The 26,306-nt window shown below is 41.4% G+C and overlaps 2 protein-coding genes across 2 annotated transcripts in view; both read left to right on the plus strand.

The window, feature by feature from the left end:
- NUP107 (nucleoporin 107kDa) overlaps positions 1–5,490 on the plus strand; it is a 28,440-nt gene extending 22,950 nt beyond the window's left edge. The window contains exons 16-17 of the mRNA XM_011929282.1: positions 4,632–4,799; positions 5,154–5,490. Coding sequence (XP_011784672.1) covers positions 4,632–4,799; positions 5,154–5,261 — 276 coding nt within the window. The 3' untranslated portion in view covers positions 5,262–5,490. The remainder of the gene's footprint in view (positions 1–4,631; positions 4,800–5,153) is intronic.
- A 2,796-nt stretch (positions 5,491–8,286) lies between these two features.
- Positions 8,287–26,302, plus strand: SLC35E3 (solute carrier family 35, member E3). The gene is made up of 5 exons (XM_011929283.1): positions 8,287–8,959; positions 10,112–10,222; positions 14,121–14,279; positions 20,555–20,637; positions 26,068–26,302. Exons 1-5 carry the CDS (start codon positions 8,558–8,560, stop codon positions 26,252–26,254), a joined length of 942 nt encoding a protein of 313 aa, XP_011784673.1. The 5' UTR covers positions 8,287–8,557; the 3' UTR covers positions 26,255–26,302.
- The last annotated feature ends 4 nt before the right edge of the window (positions 26,303–26,306 follow it).

Raw genomic sequence — 26,306 nt, forward strand, 5'->3', positions numbered from 1 at the left:
GTAAGCCACTGTGCCCAGCCGAGTCTCCACTTTTTATCCTAATGTTCATAATAGAACTCCCTTGACTTGTTTTAAACCTTCCACAGGTTCCTCTGGCAAAACCTTTCTCATCTGATTCATGCTGATTCTTTTGAAGATAAAATTTTAATGTTGTAAAATGCTAATTAAGTGTCATTTAAATTTTGAAAAGACTTCAATGCTTTACTTATACATAAATCTTCGCTATTCTAATTATTAATTAAGTAGATTAGGTAGTGAAAGCCACAAAATAGTCTGGGGTCCGTAAAATTGGAGTTGAGGTCAAACGTGGTGGCTCACGCCTGTACTCCAAGCACTTTGAGAGGCTGAGGCGGGTGGATCACCTGAGGTCAGGAGCTTCAGACCAGCCTGGACAACATGGTGAAACCCCGTTTCTACTAAAAATACAAAAAAAATAGCCCAGTATGTTGGTGCATGCCTGTAGTCCCAGCCACTAGAGAGGCTGAGGCAGGAGAATGGCCTGAAGCCAGGAGGCAGAGGTTGCAGTGAGCCAAGATCGTGCCACTGCACTTCAGCCTAGGTGACAGAGTGAGACCCTGTCTCAGAAAAAAAAAATGGAGTTGAGATGGAAGGCAATGAATGATATACCATTTTGTTTCATCAGGGATTTAAAAATCAATATTCAATCTCAATTATTTCTTTAAAACTAATCCAGAAAAGAGGTTTGTTGAACAGTTAAATGATAACATTTTAATCACCTGTGTTGAGCCTAATACTCTTATATGGTCGATGACGTAGGGCACTGTTCAAGGCTCCTGCTAACACATGTCACTTGTATGTGAATTAGAAAATTGTAATTCTAGCCGGGAGCGGTGGCTCATGCCTGTAATCTCAGCACTTTGGGAGGCCGAGGAGGGCGGGTCACATGAGGCCAGGAATTCGAGGCCAGCCTGACCAATATAGTGAAACCCCGTCTCTACTAAAAATACAAAAAATTGGCCAGGCACAGTGGCTCATGCCTGTAATCCCAGCACTTTGGGAGGCCGAGGAGGGCGGGTCACATGAGGCCAGGAATTCGAGGCCAGCCTGACCAATATAGTGAAACCCCATCTCTACTAAAAATACAAAAAATTGGCCAGGCACAGTGGCTCATGCCTGTAATCCCAGCACTTTGGGAGGCCAAGGTGGGTGGACCACAAGGTCAGGAGATTGAGATCATCCTGGCTAACGTGGTGAAACCCCGTCTCTACTAAAAATACAGAAAACTAGCCAGGCATGGTGGCACGTGCCTGTAGTCCCAGCTACTTGGGAGGCTGAGGCAGAACAATCGCTTGAACCTAGTAGGCGGAGGTTGCAGTGAGCTGAGATCGTGCCACTGCACTCCAGCCTGGCGACAGAGCGAGCATCTGTCTCAAAAACATAAAATAAAAATACAAAAAATTAGCCCGGTATGGTGGCTCGCACCTGGAATCCCAGCTACTAGGGAGGCTGAGGCAGGAGAATCGATTGAACCCAGGGAGGCAGAGGTTTCAGTGAGCCAAGATTGCACCACTGCACTCCAGCCTGGGCAACAGAGGGAGACTCCGTCTCAAAAAAAAAAAATTTTAATTCCCTTCCCTTACATAGATAGGTTCCATGGCAAGTGCACACAACATGTAGAACAGAACACAGGCTAGATTTCAGCCCCACTGACTTGCTTGGCCAGCCACCCTTGTACAAGGCACGGCTGTATGCAATAGCCCTAGCATTATGTGCTGTTTTTATATAGCTACCCCTCAAGTTTTTAAATAACTAGAATAGTCCCCTTAGTGTTGGCACAGTGGGATGGCAGAAAAAAATGGAGCAGGCAGGTCATCTTTACCTACCTTTCACTACCTCTACCTCTAGTACATCCTAGTCCAAGCCTCTGCTGTCTTCCCTGGCTTCTCCCTGTTCTTTATACAACCTGTTCCTTATGCACATGGACTAGTGACCCTTTCAGAATGGAATATATGCGACTCTCTTACTCAGAACTTTCTGATGCCTCCTTATTGCACTTGGAATAAAATCTTTCTTTTCTTGATGTACAAGAGTATACATACTTTTGTTTTGTTTTGTTCTTTTTTTTAAACTAACCCCCTAATCTTGTGTCCTACTGCTCTCCCCTCACTATATCCTGGCCTTCTGGGCCTCTTCACTGGTTCCGCTCTGCCTAGAATGCTCCTTCGCCAAGATATGTGCATGGATGACTTTGTACTTCTTTCAGCAGTCTGCTCAAATCTCATCTCTTTCAAGAACCTCTCCCCAACCCAACCACCCTATTTAAAATAGCATGTATGCATGTGTGTACACACACACACACACACACACACACACAAATAACACACACACCTGTCCCTTTTAATCTCCATATCCTGCATTAGTTTTCTTTATAGCATTGAGCACAATCTGATATAATACGTATTAATTTATTTGCTTTTTTATGTCTACCCTCATTAGAATATAACCTTCATGAAGGGAGTAACCTTGTTTTCTTTATTTCTTTGACTCTGGCACTTAAAATAATGCTGAGCACATGAGAGGCTTTCAGTGGTACTTGGTAAATGAATGATAATTGCGTTACTGAGGTTAATGTACTGTCTTCAGATTAGGAATAGCTGTAATAACAGTACCAATCAACTCTTGCTATCAACACATATTAGGTAATGAGTTTTTCTCACCTACAAGACACTATATATCCCTAGTGGAAATAATCTGTCTGTTTTACATATTTACGGGCTATTTCAAAGGTTTTGTTCATTCAGATGACAAAAATGTCTTCAGTTGTAGCAGAGCTGTTTATTTACTTTTCCTTGTAGCAAATTGCTGGGTCTGTCAGCCATTACCCTGGATGGTTGCTGGCAGCCTGCCCGCTAGTATCAGAATTCATTATAATTAGCAAAAGAGATTACCTGCAGCACACTCTGATATTATGGCAGCAACAGGATTTAGGAAAGGCAAGTCTGGGTCCATCCTATGAGATGAGAAAGTAATCTGCTGCTTTTCAGGCAACAGTCAGAAGCCAGGGGCACCCAGCCTCTTTAACGTAGACAGAAAGACTATATTGGAGCACAAATGGAAAGGTCCAGAAAGAAGCAGTCCTCTTATTCTTACTGGGTTCTAGGTTGGGATCACTAATATGAATTACAAGTAAAACCTTGAAGTATTTAAAATCCACCTCTGAAGGTAGCAAGTATCTATTTGAGGAAAGAAATACAGGTGCTTCCCTTGTAAAGAAGCACTTTAATATTTGCTTTTATGTATTTATGCTTCAAACAGGACCAAAATATTGATAGTAATTTTAGCCCAAATCAGTACAATTACTCCTTGGTATTAATTACCAGATTATATTTTGTTGTTGATTAACCCCTCCACTTACATCTTCATTTGAAAAATGTTTTAGCAATTTAATATAGCCTTTCACATGAAGATATTTTTAGATATTCCATTAGGCTTTTCAAAGGAGCCTTTATTATCTTAGCTTGTCCTGTTTTTATGTTTTTTGTTTTTTTCTGCACTATTAGTGCTATTGATTTCCTTTCTGTTTTTAAGATTATTTCAGAAATTGTAGTGTGTCATTCCTGTAATCCCAGCACTTTGGGAGGCTCAGGCAGGAGAATCACTTGAGCCCAAGAGTTTGATACCAGCTTGGGCAACATAGGGAGACCCCATCTCTGCAAATAATAAAATTATTATTTTTTTAAAATAAAAAAAATTAGCCAGGCATGGTGGCACATGCCTGTGGTTCTTAGCTACTTGGGAGGCTGAAGTAGGAGAATCGCTTGAGCCCGGAGATCAAGGCTTCAGAGAGCCATGATTGTACCACTGCATTCCAGACTGGGCAACAGAGAGAGACGCTGTCTCAGAAAAGAAGAAAAAGGTAAAAAAAGAAAAAAAAAAAGAAATTATGTGGTTGATTACTTTTAAATTATTTTAATTTTCAAATTTGTTGTAAGTAAATGCAGTGGGCATAAGAGGTTTACTTTTTTTTCTGTGCTTTTACTGTTCACATCGATTTTAAGAAAGATCCATGTATGTATAAAGAAATGACAATTGTTTTTCCTACTTGTTTTCCTCATATATCTGTTCTGACTCATTAATTGTATTATTCAAATCTATAGGTTCTGTTTTTCTGTTTTTAAAAATTATATGAGGAAATCATAAATTCCATTTTCCTTGTTTATAAGCAAAGTAGTCTGCAGTGAAGTTGACCCTCCCTGTGTGCCCCTCCCCATATCCTCTTTTTCCCAGCAACAGTCATTGCTGTCAGTCTGGTGTGTCCTCTCAGGCCTCCTTAGAGCTATCTTGATTTATATGTGTAAACATCCAAGGGAGTGGTGATTGTTTTCTGTTCTGATTTTTGCTCTGATGATGTTCAGTTTCTAACTCATTCTTTTTATGCATGTTTTTATTCAGGACACAGTAAGTTTATTAGAAATACAATTGCAGAAGCATTTTATTTTCACTGTCATACCTCTGACCTCTCTGTAATCTACTTTGTTCATCTTCATACTTTTTTGCTGTTAAATCTTGTCTACCAATTACATTCTGGATTTGATTCAGTACTTAGCTTTTCTTTTTGTAAGGATCTTTAGCTTAAATTGTTAAAATGATTTATTGATCTCTGTTTGTAGGATGCTGAAGAAGACCATGAAAGAACACATCAAATGGTTTTACTGAGAAAGCTTTGTCTGCCAATGTTGTGTTTTCTGCTTCATACAATATTGCACAGTACTGGTCAGTATCAGGAATGTCTACAGTTAGCAGATATGGTATCCTCTGAGCGCCACAAACTGTACCTGGTAAGTTCTAGAGCATTGTAGTTTTAAATTTTAATGATTTGATATGCTCTGTAGTAATATTTTGTGAAGATGTGTTTACATTTGTAATTGTTCTTGGATTTTCTTAAAGTAATAGTCCTGTTTTAATGTTTATGCTTTTTTCCCAAAATGTGTATATATTTGTAAGCAGTTAGAAATATATAGACTGACTCTGAGAATTCGCCTTGAAATTCCTGAACTACTCTAACTTACTAGCCTCTGGCTACCTAAATCTTAAAGAGGAATTTCTTCTTATATGAAGCTAATCAGATTGATTAGCTAACTAAGTTCATACTTGTCTTTGTTCTCATTCTTATTTCTCTTTTTAAAAATCAGGTATTTTCTAAGGAAGAGCTAAGGAAGTTGCTGCAGAAGCTAAGAGAGTCCTCTCTAATGCTCCTAGACCAGGGACTTGACCCATTAGGGTATGAAATTCAGTTATAGTTTAATCTTTGTAATCTCACTAATTTTCATGATAAATGAAGTTTTTAATAAAATATACTTGTTATTAATTTTTTCTTTTGCATTGCCATGTAAAATTTAGACATTTGAATTTTGTACTTTTCAGAATATTATCGTGACACTTTGAACATGTAACGTATGTATATCAGCATTTCTGTGTATGCTTATTAATAAAACTATATAAAAACTAAAATTTTTCTGTTTTTACAAATTCGAGGATTGTCTATCATGTAATAAGAAAATTAAATTTTCTATTCTAGTTTTTTCTGTAATCATAAGCATTCTGATAGTTTAAAACCGTAAAGATGATGGAAAGTAGATTTATTTTTAAGCCAGGTAAGTAATTTTTTATAAAATTTAGTATTTTTTGAATATTAAAATTAAGACTATAACAAGAATGTTTTCTAACGTAACATGCTATTATTATTTTAGTTATTTTGAAGACATTTCTAGTTTAGCTTTCATTTAGCAAACTTCCTATCAAAACAAGAGCATATAAAGACTTAGCGTACCTGGCACATAGTAGGCACTGAATACACTGGAAATTACAAATCCAGCTCTTCTAATAGGGGAAATACCATAAGTACATTTAAAAGGTGTCATTAAAAAATACAAGTAGTGGCTGGGTGCGGTGGCTCACGTCTGTAACCCCAGCACTTCGGGAGGCCAAGGCAGGCGGATCACCTGTTGTCAGGAGTTCGAGACCAGCCTGGCCAGCATGGTGAAACCCTGTCTCTACTAAAAATTACAGAAATTAGCCGGTCATGGTGGCAGGCGCCTGTAATCCCAGCTATTCAGGGGAGGCTGAGGCATGAGAATCTCTTGAACCTGGGAGGCAGAGGTTGCAGTGAGCCAAGATCGCGCCACTGTACTCCAGCCTTAGGGAAAGAGTGAGACACTGTCTCCAAAAAGAAAAAGAATTACAAGTAGTCTGAGCAGGAAGAAGCTATCTCCAGCTGAAAAGACTCTCAGGAAGTAATATTGGGTTGGGATTTGAGTAATGCACTGAATTTGCAAAGGCAAAGAGAGACACAAGAAGGATGAGGCTCTACAGATTAAGAAATCAGTATGAGCAAGAAATGATAAATGCTGGGCATTTTTATGAACCAACAAATACACCAAATGGGCTAGAGTGTAGGGCTTATAAATAGGAGACAACTAAAAGAATGTGATTCTAATAGAAAACAGTAATTCCCCAAATTTGCTAATCATCTAAGGAATTTCTTGAATATGTATTTATAGATGCCACCCCTAAAGAGAGCTGGCTCAGGAAGCCTGAGATGGGATCATAGAATTTGATCAGCTCTATATTATGTGCTTTTTTTGTTGTTGTTTCTCTAAAGAGTTAATCTTGTCTTCCTGTTTTCTTTATTCTTACTAATATGCAAATGATTTTTACAGCTCATGCAGTCCTGTAATCATGATTATTGCTATGCTGCTTTGCAAAAAATAAAAACAAAAAATTCATACCAAAACAAATACAGACTAGATTTGGGGGGGAGGGGAAAGAAGTGAGTCTTAAAAGTAGTTTTGTTACTTGCAACAAACTATATATATAGAAACTTTGTACAACCTAGGGTGACTATTTCCAAAGACTATTACCTATTTGTTGAACAACAGTGGAAAACTACTTAGCCTAATGAGGAGGAGGAATATTATATGCTTCCATCCTAACTATGTGGGTAAGTGGACAAGGTCTGTCATCTATTTAGAAACTTGTTTTGCATGCCCCCTCGCCTCTGTATTCATCTTTTGTTTTGCCTTATTTTTTGAATGTACTTTAAAAAACAACAACAGAAACCCACTAAGGTTGTAGAATTACGAAATTCCTTCAACCTTAGACTCTTAATTAGGATGCCCTCAAATGGACTTGTTTTTCATTTTTATTTATTTATTTTTGAGATAGGGTCTTGCTGTGTCTCCCAGGCCAGAGTGCAGTGGCATGATATCTCACTGCAAACCTCCGTCTCCCGGGTTCAAGTGATTCTCTGCCTTAGCCTCCCTAGTAGCTGGGATTACAGGCGCCTGCCACCACGCCTGGCTAATTTTTGTATTTTTAGTAGAGACAGGGTTTTGCCATGTTGGCCAGGCTGGTCTCAAACTCTTGACCTCAAGTGATCCACTCACCTCAATCTCTCAAAGTGCTGGGATTACAGGCATGAGCCACTGTACCTGGCCAATTGGACTCATTTGAGTCCTTAGGTAGTCAATATGTGTGTTGCTGTTTATTTAAATACAGTTCAAGTTGGAGCCCCAAGAGCGCCAATGTGCTCCTCACAATTCCCAGATGCCTCTGTCTTCCTGAACACCAGAAGTGGTGGGCACCTGAGTGGGAAATTTCAGGCAACTTAATTTAGTTCCTCAGTGCCTACTCTTGAAGAACTGGGTTTTCATTCTAGAGAAGAAACTCTTAACAAGGGCATGTTTCCTATCACAGGTTCACATACTAATTTTTAAAAACTTTTCTTGATGTGACTTATGCCAAGGAATTATGAAGACTTTTTCCCTGAGTATTGCATGAAGGCTACAGAGTGGGAACAGGCATGTCCTGGGTGTGAAAGTTTTAATTTCCCTACCTCATTCATTTAATTTAGAGGTGGGGGTCTCACTGTGTTGCTCAGCCTGGCTTCAAACTCCTGGGCTCACTCCATGATGCTGTCTGTTGGAAAGTAAATTTTGAATGTCTTTCTCGAAAAACAAAAAATAAAAATATGCTTTCGATAAGTTCTTTCCCCCTCTGGTGAGGGCTAAATTTGCTCAGCATTTAATAGGTAAAATTGGCTAACAGTGTCTGCACAGCCATAGGGAAGTTGTCTAGCAAATCGGGTCAGTGACATACGGGAAACAAACATCAAGAAAGGGCTCCTAGATTGGTCTAGTCAGGTAGGCGTTAGGTGACCAAGAGGGTTGAGGACCCAGAGGATAGGACACAAAGACGCGAGCGTCGCGCGCCCAGGGCTCAGCGCGCCTGCGCAGGGTAGCGGCCGTTCAGCCCGCGACTCGGGGGCGGAGGCACGGGAGTCGCGGGTCACGTGGCCGCAGGCGGAGATGGGCGGGGCGTGGGACGTGCTGCCGTGTCCTCGCTGGCTTACAGGGTGGCGGCGAGGCGTGTGTCGTCTGTTAAGAGTGCTGCTCGCCCAGGGTTGATCTGTGCATGCCACTCCTGGGTCAGACGGTGAGGTCGGCGTCTGCGAGGACGCGGCGGTGGAGGAGAAGGGCAACTGGAGACAGGCCGGGCGCCCCTTGGGAGGCTAAACGGCCCCGGCTTCGCGGGGATCATGGCATCGCTGGTGGACCGAATGCGGGGCCACGGGCGAATCGCCGCCGGGCTTCTGTTCAACCTACTGGTGTCCATCTGCATTGTGTTCCTCAACAAATGGATTTATGTGCACCACGGCTTCCCTAACATGAGCCTGACCCTGGTGCACTTCGTAGTCACCTGGCTGGGCTTGTATATATGCCACAAGCTGGACATCTTTGCCCCCAAAAGTCTGCCGCCCTCCAGGATCTTCCTCCTGGCCCTCAGCTTCTGTGGCTTTGTGGTCTTCACTAACCTTTCTCTGCAGAACAATACCATAGGCACCTATCAACTGGCCAAGGCCATGACCACGCCGGTGATCATAGCCATCCAGACCTTCTGCTACCAGAAAACCTTCTCCACCAGAATCCAGCTCACGTTGGTGAGTAGCTTCAGCTTCCCAAGGCGCGGCTCTCCCGACTCACCTCCTGCACTGGCCCCGGGAAATTCGAACGCACACTGGTCTTTCCCTTCATCTTGAAATCCACAAATGAGTCATCTGTGAGCCAGTGAAGTTTCGGGCTTATTTTGGGGAGGGGGAAAAGGCCATCTTGTCAACCCAGAAGAGTGGGCTTGTGTGAGTTTTAGTAGCTGCCATTTGATGGAAATCGTTAAGTGCTGTGATCGGTAAGAAAAACTGTATTGTGTGGTACAGTCCAGTGTTATCAGAGTATCTGCAAAAGCTCAAACTGAAAAACAGCCTTTCTCCCCTAGGGGAATCAAATCGTGTATGATAAAACGTGAAGAGATTTAGCATAAAGTAGGTCTCAAAATGTCTGCAGCACCATACTGCAGAGCTGTCTGCAACTTTAAATAAAAGGAGGTGGACTCAATTTTAGCACTTAGTAACTTAGTATATTTAAGGTCTTCTTCCTTTTTCTTTTTCTTTTTGAGACGGAGTTTCACTCTTGTGGCCCGGGCTGGAGTGCGATGGCGCGATCTCGGCTCACGGCAACCTCCGCCTCCCGCGTTCAAGCGATTCTCCTGCCTTAGCCTCCCAAGTAGCTGGGATTACAGGCATGCGCCACCACGCCCGGCTTATTTTGTGTTTTTAGTAGAGACGGGTTTTCTCCATGTTAGTCAGGCTAGTCTCAAACTCCGACCTCAGGTGATCTGCACGCCTTGGCCTCCGAAAGCGCTGGGGTTACAGGGGTGAGCCACCGTGCCCGGCCTTATATTTAAAGTCTTTATGCTTTTGTTGTTTTATATTTATGCTTATGCTGTTTAGACACTATTTCTGGGATCCCTTTACTCACCTTTGTATTCATGTTGTATTTTCTTGCAAAGTGCAATATATTTACCACAAATTTAAAATAGAATTAAATGTGAATATCAATATAGATTTATCATATTTCACGTTTAGGAAATAGGATTAACAACCAGTTTTCCCAAGTTGAAAAAGAAAACATTTATACAGGTTCATTGTTTCCCAGTTATGTGTTTATCATTAGCCTTGTAAGACATTGTGAAAGGAATGCTAAATTTTTGTCTCTTGAATTTAATCTGAACAACATTTACCTCTTTTTCGTTACAGATTCCTATAACTTTAGGTGTAATCCTAAATTCTTATTACGATGTGAAGTTTAATTTCCTTGGAATGGTGTTTGCTGCTCTTGGTGTTTTAGTTACATCCCTTTATCAAGTGGTTGGTAATTTTTTTTTTCTTTATGTGCCTTTTTAGCAGATTTCATAAATTTTGAAGCTGTATTCCAAGGTTTAGAAAATACAGTATAGAGACAATAGACTGTTGGGAAGAAAGCGTAATTGCTTAAGTTGACTCAAGGTGAAGAGAAGAAAGGAGACAGAGAAACTTGGGTGTGTGATGCTGACCAAATACCTACCTGTTTGTAAGTGTATAATATCCATGCTTAACAGTCTCAGCTTGGGGTGAAGTTATTTTCTGGGAAATCTTTACAAAATACGTAGTAAGACTTTATACTTCCTAAGTTTATTTATGTTTTTTGTGTACTCTTTTAACATTGTTGTGAAGGAGTGAGTATACTTCCAGAAATCTGAACAGTAAAGAAAAATTTCAGATTTTTAGGTTTTTTTGCCTCAAAAATTATACTGCTGTTACAACTTGTTTATTGGCTTTTAATAATTTGTCTAATATAGATTATTATAATATTAATATACTAGAGTAATTTATATCAATGAATATTTTACCATTTGTGCAAGCACAGTGCCTTGCCTATAGCAGATATTCATTAAAAATGTGTTCATGGATTCAGTTACTTCATTACCATAAAATCTAACAAGTATAGTTTTTGTTTCTTATGTAGTGGAGAAAAAATAATTTGCTGTAGGGGACAGTGAAACGGTATTCTCTCTATACTGAAAACCTTGGTCTGGAAATTCTGTGTGTGCCTGTATGGGAAATCAAAGCCAAAATGTGTAACCAATTTTACTTTTTTCACAAACATCCACTGGTTATTAAACTAAGGCATTCCTGTTAGAAATGTTAGGAGTTCAGTAATAGAGCCCTGGCATCTCAAACATTCTAGTAGTGATCATGTCAGAGACGGTGTTTGAAAATATTCTGCAGTGAAATAGATTTTCTAGTGACAGAGAAGCAGTTTAAATAAAAGAAGAGGCTAGTGAACATTCCTATTCATCTTTCTTGTTAAATGCACTTGTTCTTGCCTAGTATTGGCTATTAAACAGAGCAAGAAATTGTACTCCTTATATGTAATGGATTCAGAGTACTTACCATCTCTGTCACTATGATCATTTTTGTTCACACAAGTCTCAAAATTGCTATAGATTAGAATCAAAGGTTCTATATCCCTAAGGTAGATATTTGAAATGAGATTGACCAAGGAATGATTGTAGATTAATGGACAGTTTCTTATCAGTAAATGGTAAAGGTATTATTACAAAATAGGTATATTCCCAAGACATTCCTCTTAAAGTTATATCTGCCCACTGTATCTTGGCATAATTTCTATGTTGTTTCTCTTATACTGCTGGAGACATTAAAAGGAGTTAGAAGACGAGTGACCAGCTGTTAGCTTCAGTTGTAGAAAGATGGTTGGCTCACTCATTCATTCAGCAGACATCTTTTCTGCATTATGTTGACCGTTGAGGATACAAAGATGAAAAGCAGCTACAGTCCAGCAGTGTAGAAACACATGGAGACAGCTGGTCACAATAGCATATGTACCCCAAGGTAGGAGGAAGGTTCTGGGGAACACCAAGGAGGAAGTGGCAGCTCTAAAAGAGGGGCGGTGAGGTAAGACTTTACGGAAAAGTTAACAATTTAAATGGAAGGGCACACAGAAATGAGCTCAGCAGTAAAGGACAGCTGGTCTTTTCCTTGCAGTGTGCGTGAAAGTCTGGAGCAGTTTTGGAGAACTTGGTTTGTTTGGTGAGGCTAGGCAGTCAGATGTCAGGGTCATGAAGGCATGCTAAGGAAGTGTGTCTTTATTGAGCACGCACTAGGAGAGGGGTTCAGACAGGGACTGACTTGATCATTCCCCTTTAGAAAAGTAACTGATGGCAAGGAAGGGTGGGTAAAAGGGAAGGAAGGGTGAAAGGCAGAGCAGTCAGGAACCTCCCTGTGCTTCACAGGACAAGCAGGAAGGACCTGGGCTAGGGCAGTGGGAATGGACAGGGAAAGGTTAAAAGGCACTCCAGGGGCCTTTTGGGGAACACATAGGAGAACCTGACTGAATGTGAGTGGGAAAGTAAGGCTCTGATCCCTGAGGGAGATTATATCATCAATGATTGGAACCACACAAGAGGAGCCCATTTGTGGAAGAAAGGCACCAGTTGATTTTAAACAAGTTCCTGCAGATTATATAAGTAGAGATGGCCAGGAGACTGGCTAATACAAGGTTAAGGATGCTTAAGGGATGAGGGAAGAGCAGTAGATCTCAGCAAATAGTAAAAGACATCAGTCAGGGCGATGAAAGAGGAAGGCAGACATCTGCCTTAAAAACTAAGTGCAGGAGGCAGTGAGGGAGGAGTGTAAACCAGAGGGTAGTTCTTCCAAGCAAAATTTGCAGGTTCTGCAAAGAGGGCTCACAGGAAGGGCCACAGGGAGTCTAGACATGGCCAAGGAGGTCATGGTGCCCTTAGGAGAGCATTGGAGGGGTGGTGGCAGGAGCCAGGCTGTGCTGCATTGAGGAACAGTGGAGGCCTGAGAGCCCCTGCTGTTCCAGGCAGTCCTGTGGCCGAGACACGCAGCTGCCTGGAGAGACTGTGAAAGGTAAGTGCGGTGATCACACACCCTCTGTATCCATTTTTGCTCGCTGCTGTGCCCCGAGGAGCAGGCAGCTTAGAAGAATCAGTTCTTTGTCCTTCACATTCACAGAGAACTCTTAGTTAAAGCTGGCAGGAGTATGGTTCAAATTCCCTGCTCTTCTATATTTGTCTTGATGAATTTCTATAGACTTAGAGTTTATGTAACAAGATACCCAGACCTACAGAAACAAGAAGTATGTAGAAGTCATTCAAAGCCTGGCTGTTCTTGCCAGATCTGATCCAAACAGTCCTATTAGAGCTTCTTCAGAGCCTCTTTTTCAGTTATATTTGTGAAGCATTTTGTGGACGAATGGGATTTGAGGTCTTGAGATGTTGTTTCTACTGAATGGTACGGTATTTTAGGGTTAGTGATTATCCAATGTACTAGGTGTATTGGTGGGGGATGAGGAATAGTATCCACAGAAAAGTCATCCAGAGAGAGGACAATGTCTTCTACCATTGATTGGGTTTTCCAAAGCAACTGACAAGACCACATACCTTTTCAAGCCACACACATTGGCAGCCATCTCTAACCTGCCCCGTGCCCCACTGTCATCCTGTCCCCCCAACCTCTGTCTTCCTTTGTTTTTTTTTTGACAGAGTCTCGCTCTATCACCCAGGCTGGAGTGCGGTGGCGCAATCTCAGCTCACTGCAACCTCCGCCTCCTTGGTTCTCCTGCTCAGCCTCCCGAGTAGCTGGGACCACAGGCGTGCACCACCATACCCGGCTAATTGTATTTTTAGTAGAGATAGGGTTTCACCATATTGGCCAGGCTGGTCTCGAACTCCTGACCCAGGTTATCTCTCTGCCTCAGCCTCCCAAAGTGCTGGGATTACAGGTGTCAGCCACTGCTCCTAGCCCCTGTCTTCCATTTTTAAATTTTTGCCATTTTTAGAAAGAAATGAAGTCCAACACTGCATCTGTATTCCTAATCACCTGAATTTCCATTTTTCGCTTATTTTCCCAAGATCTTTTATCCTTGTAGGCCCTCATGTGCATTTATTTTTCCCTGTTTACTAGGATCAGGTAGAAGGAAATAGAGGACTTTTCTCCCCCTTCTAAGAATTGAGAAGAAGCTAGATTATCAGAAATTAAATTTATAGAGCTATTTTCATCCATGGTGCTTAAAGGGCATTCATATAGCTTACTGGTCTTTGAAATCCTGTAGAATAATAGACATTTTATCTTCCCCTAGTCTATACCCCACATTCCCATCTTTGTGACTCTAGTTGTTGCATCTTTGATTAAGTGATACTATTTCTTTTGTGCCAGACATGTTTTATCTCCTAATTTTCAGTGGGTAGGAGCCAAACAGCATGAATTACAAGTGAACTCAATGCAGCTGCTGTACTACCAGGCTCCGATGTCATCTGTCATGTTGCTGGTCGCTGTGCCCTTCTTTGAGCCGGTGTTTGGAGAAGGAGGAATATTTGGTCCCTGGTCAGTTTCTGCTTTGGTAAGTTCTAATTGTTTTGATATCTAAGAAACAATATAATAATAACTCCTCCATTATTAATATAATTTTTAGTTTTCAGAGCACTATGTCCGATCCATTCGTACATTTATCTTCATAATCACCAGATAAGGAGTTAAGGTAAGGATTCTTTTTCAGATGAAGAAATTGAGGCACACAAAGGTGAAGGGACTTGCCTAGAGTGAGGCAGCTACTCAGTGGCAAAAGCAGAACTACAATTAATGTCTTCTGATGCCTGGTTACTGTTCTGAGCATGTCAAGCTAGAGCCCACAAATAATTTGGACATTTAGATTAAGTTAAACTTTTTTTACAATGAAAACATAGCTTTAAAATCACTGTGTCGATTTTGAACATATGTAAAAATATAAAGAAAGTGAAGGGGCCAGGCACAGTGGCTCACTCCTGTAATCCCAGCACTTTGGGAGGATGAGGTGGGCAGATCGTTTGCGCCCAGGAGTTTTAAACGAACCTGGGCAACATAGGAAGACCTCATCTCTACAAAAAATTTAAAAGTTGACTGGGTGTGATGGCTCATGCCTGTAATCCCGGGACTTTGGAAAGCTGAGGCGGATGGATCACTTGAGCTCAGGAGTTCAAGACCAGCCTGACCAACATGGCGAAACCCGGTCTCTACTAAAAATACAAAAAAATTAGCTGAGGCTGGGTGTGGTGGTTCATGCCTGTAATCCCAGCACTTTGGGAGACCAAGGCAGGCTACTCAAGAGGCTGAGGCACGAGAATTGCTTGAACCTGGGAGGTGGAGGTTGCAATGAGCCAAGGTCGTGCCACTGCACTCCAGCCTGGGCCACAGAGCAAGACTCTGTCTCAAAAGAAAACCAAACCAAAACAACAACAAAAGAAAGTGAAGGGCCCCTGGAACGCTATCACACTAAGGTAATTACCTTTACCATTTTGGTGAGCATCATTTCATGGATCTCTTTTGTATAAACACATAGGTACACATGCATGTGTGTATACTTTTAGATATGGAATGATATCATAGATGCTGTTTTTATTGTGGATTCCTCTTCCCCAGCCTTCCTAGCCATACACTCTTCCACATTCCATTACCCCCTAATCCATGTCCCTTGAAGTCATGTTAATATTCTAAGTGCTTGTTCTTCCATATTTTTCTCCATGCCGTATATATCCATATAAACACACACACACAGACACACACACACACACCAATTAAACATCTATTTCTTTTTTTTTTTTTTCTTTTGAGATGGCGTCTCACTCTGTTGCCCAGACTGGAGTGCAGTGGTGCAATTCTTGGCTCACTGCAACCTCCACCTCCCGGGTTCAAGCAATTCGCCTGCCTCAGACCCCCGAATAGCTGGGACTGCAGGCGCACACCACCACGCCCACCTAATTTTTGTATTTTTAATAGAGACGGGGTTTCACCATGTTGGCTAGGATGGTTTCGATCTCTTCATCTCGGGTCCGCCCGCCTCAGCCTCCCAAAGTGCTAGGATTACAGGCATGAGCCACCGCACCCGGCCACATCTGTTTCTTTGACAAAAGTAGAATCCTATCACATATGCTTTTCTGTATCTTGCTTTTCTGACTTAATAATATCTCCTAAAAATCTCTCCAAAGCATTCTTTTCAGTGTCTGTATGTTTTGTTGTTGTTGTTGTTGTTGTTGTTTTGTTTTGAGACAGAGTCTCACTCTGTAGTGCAGTGGCATGATCTCTGTTCACTGCAACCTCCACCTCCCGGGTTCAAGTGATTCTTGTGCCTCAGCCTCCCGAGTAGCTGGAATTACAGGCATGAGCCACCACACCTGGCTAATTTTTTTATATTTTTGGTAGAGACGGGGTTTCACCATGTTGGCCAGGCTGGTCTTAACCTCCTGACCTCAAGTGATCCACCTACCTGGGCCTCCCAAAGTGCTGGGATTACAGACATGAGCCACCGCGCCCAGCCAGTGTCAGTACAGTAGCCCCTTTGCATATTCACTTTTTCCAGTTCTTTACCACTATGAAAAATACTGTGATAAACATCCTTGTACATCATGTGTCCTCATGTACTGATACCTTTTTTCCTATGGAAATGAGTCCCAGGAGTGGCATTGGCAAATCAAGGACATATGTATTTTGGGGACTTTTATTTTTTAGAGACAGGGTCTGGCTATATTGCCCAGCCTGGCCTCAAGCTCCTAAGCTCAAGTGATCCTGCAACCTCAGCCTCCCAAGCAGCTGAGACTAATGCTTTGGGGACATTTTAAGTTAGAATGTATAATCCTCCTATGTCTTAGTTCAGGCTGCTGTAACAAAACTACAATGGACTGGGTGGCTTAAAGAACAGATACTTGGTTCTCACAGTTCTGAAGTCTGGAAGTCTGAGATCAGGCGGCCGGTATGGTTGGGTTCTTGGTAAAGGCCCTTTTCCTGCTTTATAGATGGCATTCTTCTTGCTGTATGCTCATCTGACAACAAGGAAGAGGAGAAGCAAGCTCTCTTGTATCTCTTCTTATCATAAGGACTAATCCCATTGATGAAGGCTCTACCCTTATGCCGTAGTCACCTCCCAAAGGCCCCACCTCCCAATACCATCACACTGTGGGTGAGGATTTCAACATAGGAATTTTGGGGGACACAAACATTCAGTCCATAACACCTTACTTATCAGGAATTCCTGCTTCCCACAAGAGTTCCCACAACTCTTGGAACACAGTTAGTGGGAATGTCTTGTTTGTTGGTCGCATCAATTTATCAAGCACCTATATAGCCCCTATTCTCTTCCCGGCACTATTCAAAGCACTATGTAAATATTAACTTATTTAGTTTTCATAACTTTATTAGGTTGATGCTATACTAATACTATTTGTATTAGTCCATTTTATGATGTTATAAAAGAATACCTGAGACTGAGTAATGTATAAAGAAAAGAGGTTTATTTTGGCTTATCGTTCTGCAGACAGTACAAGAAGCATTAGTGCTGGCATCTACTTCTAGTGAGGGCCTCAGGAAGCTTACAATCACAGTGGAAGGCAAAGGGGAAGCAGGCACATCACATGGCGAGAGAGGGAACAAGAGAGAGAGGGGAGGAGATGCCAGTGTCTTTTAAACAACTAGCTCTCATGAGAACTAATAGAGCAAGAACTCATTACCCCTGGGGAGGGCACCAAGCCATTCATGAGGGATCCACCCCCATAACCCAAACACCTTCTTCTAGGCCTCACCTCCAACATTGGTGATCACATTTCAACATGAGATTTGGAGGGAACAGACATCCAAACTATATCACTATTGTTATTATTTTTACTGACAAGGAAACCAAGAGATAGAGAGTTAGTAACTGGCTCGCAATCCCACAGCTAATAAGCAGAGCCACAATTTGGATCCATGCCTTCTGGGTCCAAAGTCTGTATTCTCCAGTGCTCTGCTCTGCTTCCCGTAAGTAGACCAGTAGTTGTTTCAGATTTATATATTTTACCATATACAGTTTTTTTCTAAAGTAGAAGTCATTGGACCATCTATTAGATAATACTTCCACTTACTTTACAAAAGTCCTAGCCATCCTGGTTATCTGGTTTCAAACCATTGCATCCTGGAGACCTTATGCTACAAGGAGAGAGGATTTTTTTGGTCGCCTTCTAACAGGTTGTAAAATGAGGACCGCAGCAGAAAAGCCATTAAAAAAAAAAAGGCAGAGAAACCAAGACCACAGAAGGCTGAGGCCATTTAGTGTGAGAGAAAGTCATCTTCATTCCTTGATATCCCTAGGAGGCATCCTTGACTCAAAGTAGAGCATTGTGTCAACTAACTTTTTTTTTTGCTTATAAAGCCAGCATTACCCTAATACCAAAACCAGGAAAGGACACAACCAAAAAAGAAAACTAAAGACCAATATCTTTGATGAACATAGATGCTAAAATTTAACAAAATGCTAGCTAACTGAATCCAATGACATATCAAAAAGATAATACCCCATGATCAAGCGGGTTTCATACCAGGGATGCAGGGATGGTTTAACATACTAAAGTCAATAAATGTGATACACTACATAAACAGAATTAAAAACAAAAATCACATGATCAGCTGGGTGTGGTGGCTCACGCCTGTAATACCAGCACTTTGGGAGTCTGAGGCGGGTGGATCACAAGATCAGGAGATCGGGACTAGCTGAGACCATCCTGGCTAACACAGTGAAACCCTTCTCTACTAAAAATACAAAAACAAAATTAGCCGGGCATGGTGGCGGGCACCTGTAGTCCCAGCTACTCGGGAGGCTGAGGCAGGAGAATGGTGTGAACATGCGAGGCGGAGCTTACAGTGAGCTGAGATCGTGCCACTGCACTCCAGCCTGGGCAGCAGATCAAGACTCCAAAATAAATAAATAAATAAATAATCACATGATCATCTCAATAGATGCAGAAAGAGCATTTGACAAAATCCAGCATCGCTTTATGATTAAAACCCTCAGCAAAATCGGCATACAAAGGACATACCTTAATGTGATAAGAGCCATCTATGACAAACCCACAGTCAATATAATACTGAATGGGGAAAAGTTGAAAGCATTCCCTCTGAGAACTGGAACAAGACAAGGATGCCCACTTTTACGACTCCTCTTCAACATGGAACTACTTTATATTCTTCAAAGTCCCTAACAAAGTAGAGTAATTGAGTTTTTAGTGATGTGATGTGCCAAGTATCAAGAAATAGGTATGTAGCATTCTGTGAACTCAATAAAATTAGCAATGATATATTTTAGATATATTTCTAGAAACTCTTTAAAATCTCTAAGCAAATTTCTCTATGTTGGCTATTTAATAGACCTCACTATTGTAAATTAAATGAGGTATTACTATATTTACCTAAGTAGGACCCAAATCCAATTCCTCTGGTCTTCTTAAGACTGCACTGATTTTAACACTGATAAAACCTACATGGGGCTGGGCATAGTGGCTTATGCCTATAATCCCAACACTCTGGGAGGCCAAGGTGGGAGGATCACTTGAGCCCAGGTGTTTGAGACCAGCCTGGGCAACATGGTAAAAACCTGTCTTTACAAAAAACAAAACAAAATAACAAAACCCTACATAAGACAAAAAGCATCTTCAAATATGACATGTTTTCTTTGGAACTTAAACTTCTTAATAGTTTAGATCATGGATATTATTTTGTCTAAATTCAGAAACAAAATGATTCGATAACTTGTTGGATAAAATTATGGGATAGATTTGAACAGAACATTGTATGTGTATATAGTGTTCCAACCCATTTGTCCCCCTGTTTCCAGCCAAGTTATCTATAAAAAGGAATAATATTTTTACATCTACTTTGTGGATGTACGTGAAAATTAAATGAGTGAATACATGTAAAACAACAATTATTGGTGCATAATAAGTGTTATGTAAGTGTAAGCTGTGATCATCGTGATTTTTATTATGTCCTCAAGTAGTTTCTAAGCTCTTTGAGGGCAGGAAGTTTGTACATATTGCGTTCCTCACAAGGCCTGGCCTAACTTTGTAGATATCCAATGAATGCTTATTGAGTTAAATAAAAATAAAAATGAGGCCAGGTGCAGTGGCTCAGGCCTGTAATCCCAGCACTTTTGGGAGGCCAAGGCGTGCAGATCACCTGAGGTCAGGAGTTCGAGACCAGCCTAGCCAACATGGTAAAACCCCATCTCTACCAAAAAATACAAAAAAAAGTAGTTGGGTGTGGTGGCATGGGCCTGTAATCCCAGCTACTGGGGAGGCTGAGGCAGAAGAATTACTTGAACCTGGGAGGCGGAGGTTGCAGTGAGTCGAGATTGCACCACTGTACTCCAGACTGAGTGACAGAGTGAGACTCCATTTAAAAAAAAAAAAAAGAGCAATTTAATAGAAAAAGATCTCGAAGGATGTATGCCAAGATGTTAATGTGTGGATGGTTGGGATTATAAGAATTCCTTATATTCTTTCTGCTTTTCTTTATTGTCTGATTTATAATAATAATAATGCGTATGTATACTTTTCTTTAGATTAATAAGAAAAATGAACCTGGAAATTCACAATCACAGAAAGGATGTTATTGCAGTATTTTTCATTGATTCTTGTGGAAAAAATTACATTTTTTCTAAATACAGTTCATTCTGCCTTTTTACTTGCAATTCTTACTGTCTCCCAAATTCTCTTTCTAATCTTATTTATTAATGATTGATATTTGAATTTTTTTAAATGCCGAATGAAATGTACCTTTGCTTGATGACTATAATGATTGCATTGCTTTGCATTAATGGTTCTTTTGTTTTATTTTTAGCTTATGGTGCTGCTATCTGGAGTAATAGCTTTCATGGTGAACTTATCAATTTATTGGATCATTGGGAACACTTCACCTGTCACGTATCCTTTTCATATAACTTACAAATGCATCGTCTTTTATATTCTCCAAAACTTTCACATTCATTACCTTATTTGAATCTCACACTATTGCACGGCCTAAATTGAGTAGAGAGAGTTATTTTTAACCTTTTACTGTATCTTTACACACAATAGGATTTTAAAGAAATATGAACTGAAGGGGCGAGTGTGGTGGCTCACACCTGTAATCCCAACACTTCAGGAGGCCAAGGCGGGTGGATCGCTTAAGGCCAGGAGTTCAAGACCAGCCTGGATAACATGGTGAAACCCTGTCTCTACAAAAAATATATAAATTAGCTGGGTAAGATGGTGCACGCCTGTAATCCCAGCTACTCAGGAGGGTGAGGCACAGGGAGTCGCAGGTTAAAGAGAGCCAAGATTGTGTCACTGTACTCCAGCCTAGGCAACAGAGCAAGACTCTGTCTCAAAAAAAAAAAAAAAAAAGAAATATGAACTGAGGAAATGGGTTAGCTTTTTGTGTCATGAATGTTTTTGAATTTTCTTATGTAATAGATGACCTTTTCCCTCATAAAAATTAACTCAGAGTACCATTTCTTACAGACAGTGAAATTAAATAAATATTTTTTGAATGAATAATGAAGTGGAGGTTTGGATTTTCAAACCATGTTCAGGTATTTATAGTAACAAAGTAAAGGAATGGTTAACAAATAACAAAAGAAAATTTCAGGCCACTGGCATCTGTCTATGGAGTATGTGTTTGTACTTATGTGGATATGGGTGTGCCTGTTTTTCTCAATATTATTTCAAGTCAAGTAATGAAGTCATTGGCCGGGCACCATGGCTCACACCTGTAATTCCAACACTGGGAGGCCGAGGCAGGAGGATCACTTGAGCCCAGGAGTGCAAGACCAGCCTGGGCAACATAGGAAGACCCTATCTCTACCAAAAAAAAAAAAGAAATGAAGTTATATGTTAAAGGTCAAATTCAACTGTCCATTTATACCATTCTGCTTGTCATTCTATTTCTCTTCACATTTCACTCTGCCCCCACCCTTAGGCAAATGCAGAGAATGAATTTCCCCAGGAAGTAAATAAGTAGGATATTTGCCAACCAGCAATAAAAAACAACGACGATGAGTTTTTTAGAAAACCAATACTTAACAAATATTTATTTTGTGTCAGATACTGTTAGAAATATTTTGTATGTATTAGTCCATTTAATTCTCATAGCAGCTCTGTGAGGTAGAGTCTGTCATTTTAGTTTATAGAAGAAATAGAGGCACAGAGAGGTTAACCAGCTCACTTAAGGCCACATAGCTGACAAATGGGATGTCCAGATTTGAACCCATGCAGTCTAGTCCCAAAATTTGTACATCATGCTACCCAATCAAGACATCCAAATGTGTGCTCTGATTTAAAACATTAGTTTATTCAGTAAGTATTGAATACCCACTAAACCATTCATTGATATAAAAATATTTATATACTGAACATCTACTATGTGCCGGGCACCGGGGATACAGTAATGAACCACATAGACAGAAGTCTTTGCTCTCACAGGCTTGAATTCTGGTGAGGAAGATTAGAAATAGAAAACAATTAAATATTTATATACAGTGTTGGATAGCGTTAACTGCCAAGGAGTGAAAATAGAGCTGGGAAGAGAATGTGAAATGTCATAGACAGCATTGAAGTTCTAGGCAGGGCTAGTCACGAAGGCCTCAGTGGGAAGATGACATTTGAGTAAAGACCTGAAGGAAATGCGGTTGCTCCATGCAGATCAGGAGGGAAGAACATTCCAGGCAGAGGCAACAGCAGGTGCGAGGCCCTAAAAAAACCAAGGAAGCCTGTGTGGTTGGAGCAGGTTGAGCAAAGGAGGGAATGTGGTAGGCTGAGAAGTAATACAGAACTGAATTGAGTAGGGCGTTTACGTAAGGACTGTTACACTGAGTAAGATGGGAAGCCATTAGCATTTTGAGCAGAGAAGTGACATGATTTTACATACATTCTAATAGAAGCACTCAGTGGGCTGGGCGTAGTGGCTTACGCCTGTCATTCCAACACTTTGGAAGGCCAAGACAGGAGGATCCCTTGAGCAACCAGGAGTTCGAGACCAGTCTGGGCAACATAGTAAGACCCTGTCGCTACAAAAAGTTTTTAAAAATAAATCACAGAATCACTCAGGGCTCCTGTGTTGAGAATAGACTAAAGAAGAATTTCTCAACCTCTGGGCTGTTGACTTTTTGAGCTGGATGGTTCTTAGTGCAGGCCTGTTTAGTACACTGTAGGATGTTTTCAGCAGGCCTGGGGTCTACCACCAGATGCCAGTAGCATACATACCCTTTGCCCAATTGTGACAACCAAAAATGCCTCCAAAGATTGCCCACAAAGCAGAATCACCCGTGGTTGAGAACTACTGGACTGTAAGAGGCACAGGAAACTGTCAAGAGACTGCTGCAATATTCTAATTTAGAAGTAATAGTGGCTACCAGTATGGTAGCAGTGGATATAGTGAGAAGTGATTGGATTCTGGATATATTTCTAAGAAGAGCCAACAGGTTTTGCTGCCTAGTTGGATGTGGAGAAAGAGAAAACAAGGCTGATTTACGTGGTTTTTGACCTGAGCACCTGGTAGAGTAGAGTTGCCATCAACTGAGGTAGGATAGCCAGAAGGAGGTTTGGGACTGGGGAGGAAGATCAGGTGCTCAGCTTGCTCTGTCACCCAAGCTGGAGTGAAGTGGCACGATCATGGTTCACTGCAAACTCAAACTGTTGGGTTCGAGCATTCTTCCCACCTTGGCCTTCCAAAGTGCTAGGATTACAGGTTTGAGCCCAGCCACGTGCTCAGTTTTGGATAAACAAGTCAGAGTTCAAAGGTGACGTCTCAGCAGGAGGCATCACAGGGAGTCAGAAGTATGAAGCTGTGGTTTAAAGTGGTGAGACTGGTTGAGATTACCAAGCAAACAAGTAGAAGAAAATAAGTTCAAAGACTGAGTGTTGGGTTTGAGTCCAGTATTTGGAATTCAGAGAGATGAGAGGAACTAGCTGGAGGATGAGAAGGAGCAGTTAGAGGTGGAAGGAAGGAGGAGAGTGGCACAGAACCAGAGTGAGGAGGAGGAGGAGCGGTTGGTGTCTGTGTCAGATGCCGCTGGCAGGCCAAGTTCAAGGAGACTGGTCACCAATGAGGGGTTGAGTGAGGTGGAGGGCACTGGGTTTGACCAGAACATTCTGAAGGTTGGGGTGACAGCCTGCCTGGAGTAAAGTGCAGAACTGGAAATACCACATGTAGACTGCTCTTTATTTTGTTGTTTTTAAAAAAGGATTCATGAATAGTTTCTTTAAATTTGACTTCCTTCTAGTATAAATATACTTAAAAGAGAAGCCTAGGAGTAAAGATATTTAAAATGTTAGAGCCAGTGCACATGAAGATAGCTCATAATTGAAAATAAAACATATTTTATTATGATTATTGCCAGTAACCTTGGGAAGATCCTCTGTGTCTCAGGAAGTCACCTCCATGGGATCAAGCCACCACATGCACCTGAGGACACGGCCCGTGCTCTCCCGAGGCACTGCTGCTGCCCAGCAGGAACCTCCAGGCTGCTTAGGTGGGCTTAGGGGTCAGACAGGTCCAGGTGTGAACACCAAGCTCTGCCACTACCTGTGGGCCTGACTAGTGTGGGAACTCTCAGGGTCTCACTGATCACTTATGAAATGTATGAAGTGGAGGAAGTGCGATCTATGATGTTGGGTGGTTGTATTTGAGAGAATGTGTCAAGCTCCAAGCAGGTGTTTATGACACATAGGTACTGCTATTGGTAACTATTATTATAGCTAGCACATATGGTGCTTACTATATGCTAGAAGCTTTGTGTATATTATTTAATCCTTACAATAACCCTGGGAGGTATTATTTTGTTCCCCTTTTATATAGTGAGGAAACTGAGGCACAGAGTGGTAGCTATTTCTAGTGTTGTAATTAGGAAAAGCACATAGGCACATATCATACATCTCAAGAACAAGAAAGTACTCATTTATATAGAAAAAATAATTATATTTAAATATAATTGTGTGTGTGTGTGTGTGTGTGTGACGGAGTTTCACTCCGTTGCCCAGGCTGGAGTGCAGTAGCGTGATCTCGGCTCACTGCAACCTCCACCTCTTGGGTTCAAGCAATTCTCCTGCCTGTCTCCCAAGTAGCTGGGATTACAGGCATGCACCACCACGCCCGGCTAATTTTGTATTATTAGTAGAGATGGAGTTTCTCCATGTTGGTCAGGCTGGTCTCAAACTCCTGACCTCAAGTGATCCACCTGCCTTGGCCTCCCAAAGTGCTGGGATTAGGATTAGAGGCGTGAGCCACCGTGCGTGGCCACAAGTAATTTTTAAAGGGGATGTGTGTGTATTTAGTTTGCTTTTTAAATATACAGTGATTTGGAAAAACCTTAATCCAGCGGCATGTTACTGGCAGTATTTTGGATTAGAACATGGGCTTTGGAGTTAAATAGACCCATTTATGTTTGGACTCCAACTCTGCTACTTACTAGCTCTGTAAATCCGGGGCATGTTACTTAAAATCTCTGAGCCTCTACAACTGTAAATAGGAGGAGTGAGCCTGCAATGAAGGTAAACATGATGCCTAACTTCGAAGATTTCGTGTAAATCGCCCAGTATGGCGTTTGGTGTGTAGTTGGTGCTCAGTATTGCTCCCTCTCCCCCTCCTGCTTTTCCCTCCTAAACTCCAGTTAGCTCTCTGGTACGTTATTCTCACTTCATTTCCCAAGGAAACACCACTGTAAAACATAATTATAAATTGCTATACAAAATATCTTCCCTAGACCTTGTTCTGAATGTTTTTCCTTTTATATTGTATCCCTTTTCTTTTTTGGAGGTCAGTAGGAATGGTTGAGGCAGTCTTGTGTCTCTGATTAATCAATCGCTAAAACCTACCTGAAGAAACTAAGAAGTTCCCATTATTCTCTTTTTTTAGACAGTCTTGTTCTGTCGCCCAAACTAGAGTGCAGTTGTGCATTCTTGGCTCACTGCAACCTCCACCTCCTGGGTTTCCCTCTTGTTGCCCAGGCTGGAGTGCAATGGTATGATCTCGGCTCACCGCAACCTCCGCCTCCTGGGTTCAAGCGATTCTCCTGCCTCAGGCTCCTGAATAGCTGGGATTAAAGGCGTGCACCACCACACCCAGCTAATTTTTGTATTTTTTGTAGAGACAGAGTGTCACCATGATGGCCAGGCTGGTCTCAAATTCCCAGGATCAAGAGATCCACCACATCAGCTTCCCAAAGTGCAGGGATTACAGGCATGATCCACCGCCCCTGGTCCCATTATTCTTTACATGGGGTGGGCTGCTTTTGAGTTGTTTTATGTAGTGTGAGTGTGTGTGTAAATATACCATCTATCTTGTTCTTCCTTTTTATCCTTATCCAAAAACCTCAGCTATAACATGTTTGGACACTTCAAGTTCTGCATTACTTTATTTGGAGGATACGTTTTATTTAAGGATCCACTGTCCATTAATCAGGCTCTTGGCATTTTATGTACATTATTTGGCATTCTCACCTATACCCACTTTAAGCTCAGTGAACAGGAAGGAAGTAAGAGTAAACTGGCACAACGTCCTTAATTGGGTTTTTGTGGAGAAAAGAATGTTGTACCAAGAAGATAAAAAATATGGT

Source organism: Colobus angolensis, unplaced genomic scaffold (assembly GCF_000951035.1).
Source record: "Colobus angolensis palliatus isolate OR3802 unplaced genomic scaffold, Cang.pa_1.0 Scaffold80, whole genome shotgun sequence".
NCBI classification, from domain to species: domain Eukaryota; kingdom Metazoa; phylum Chordata; class Mammalia; order Primates; family Cercopithecidae; genus Colobus; species Colobus angolensis.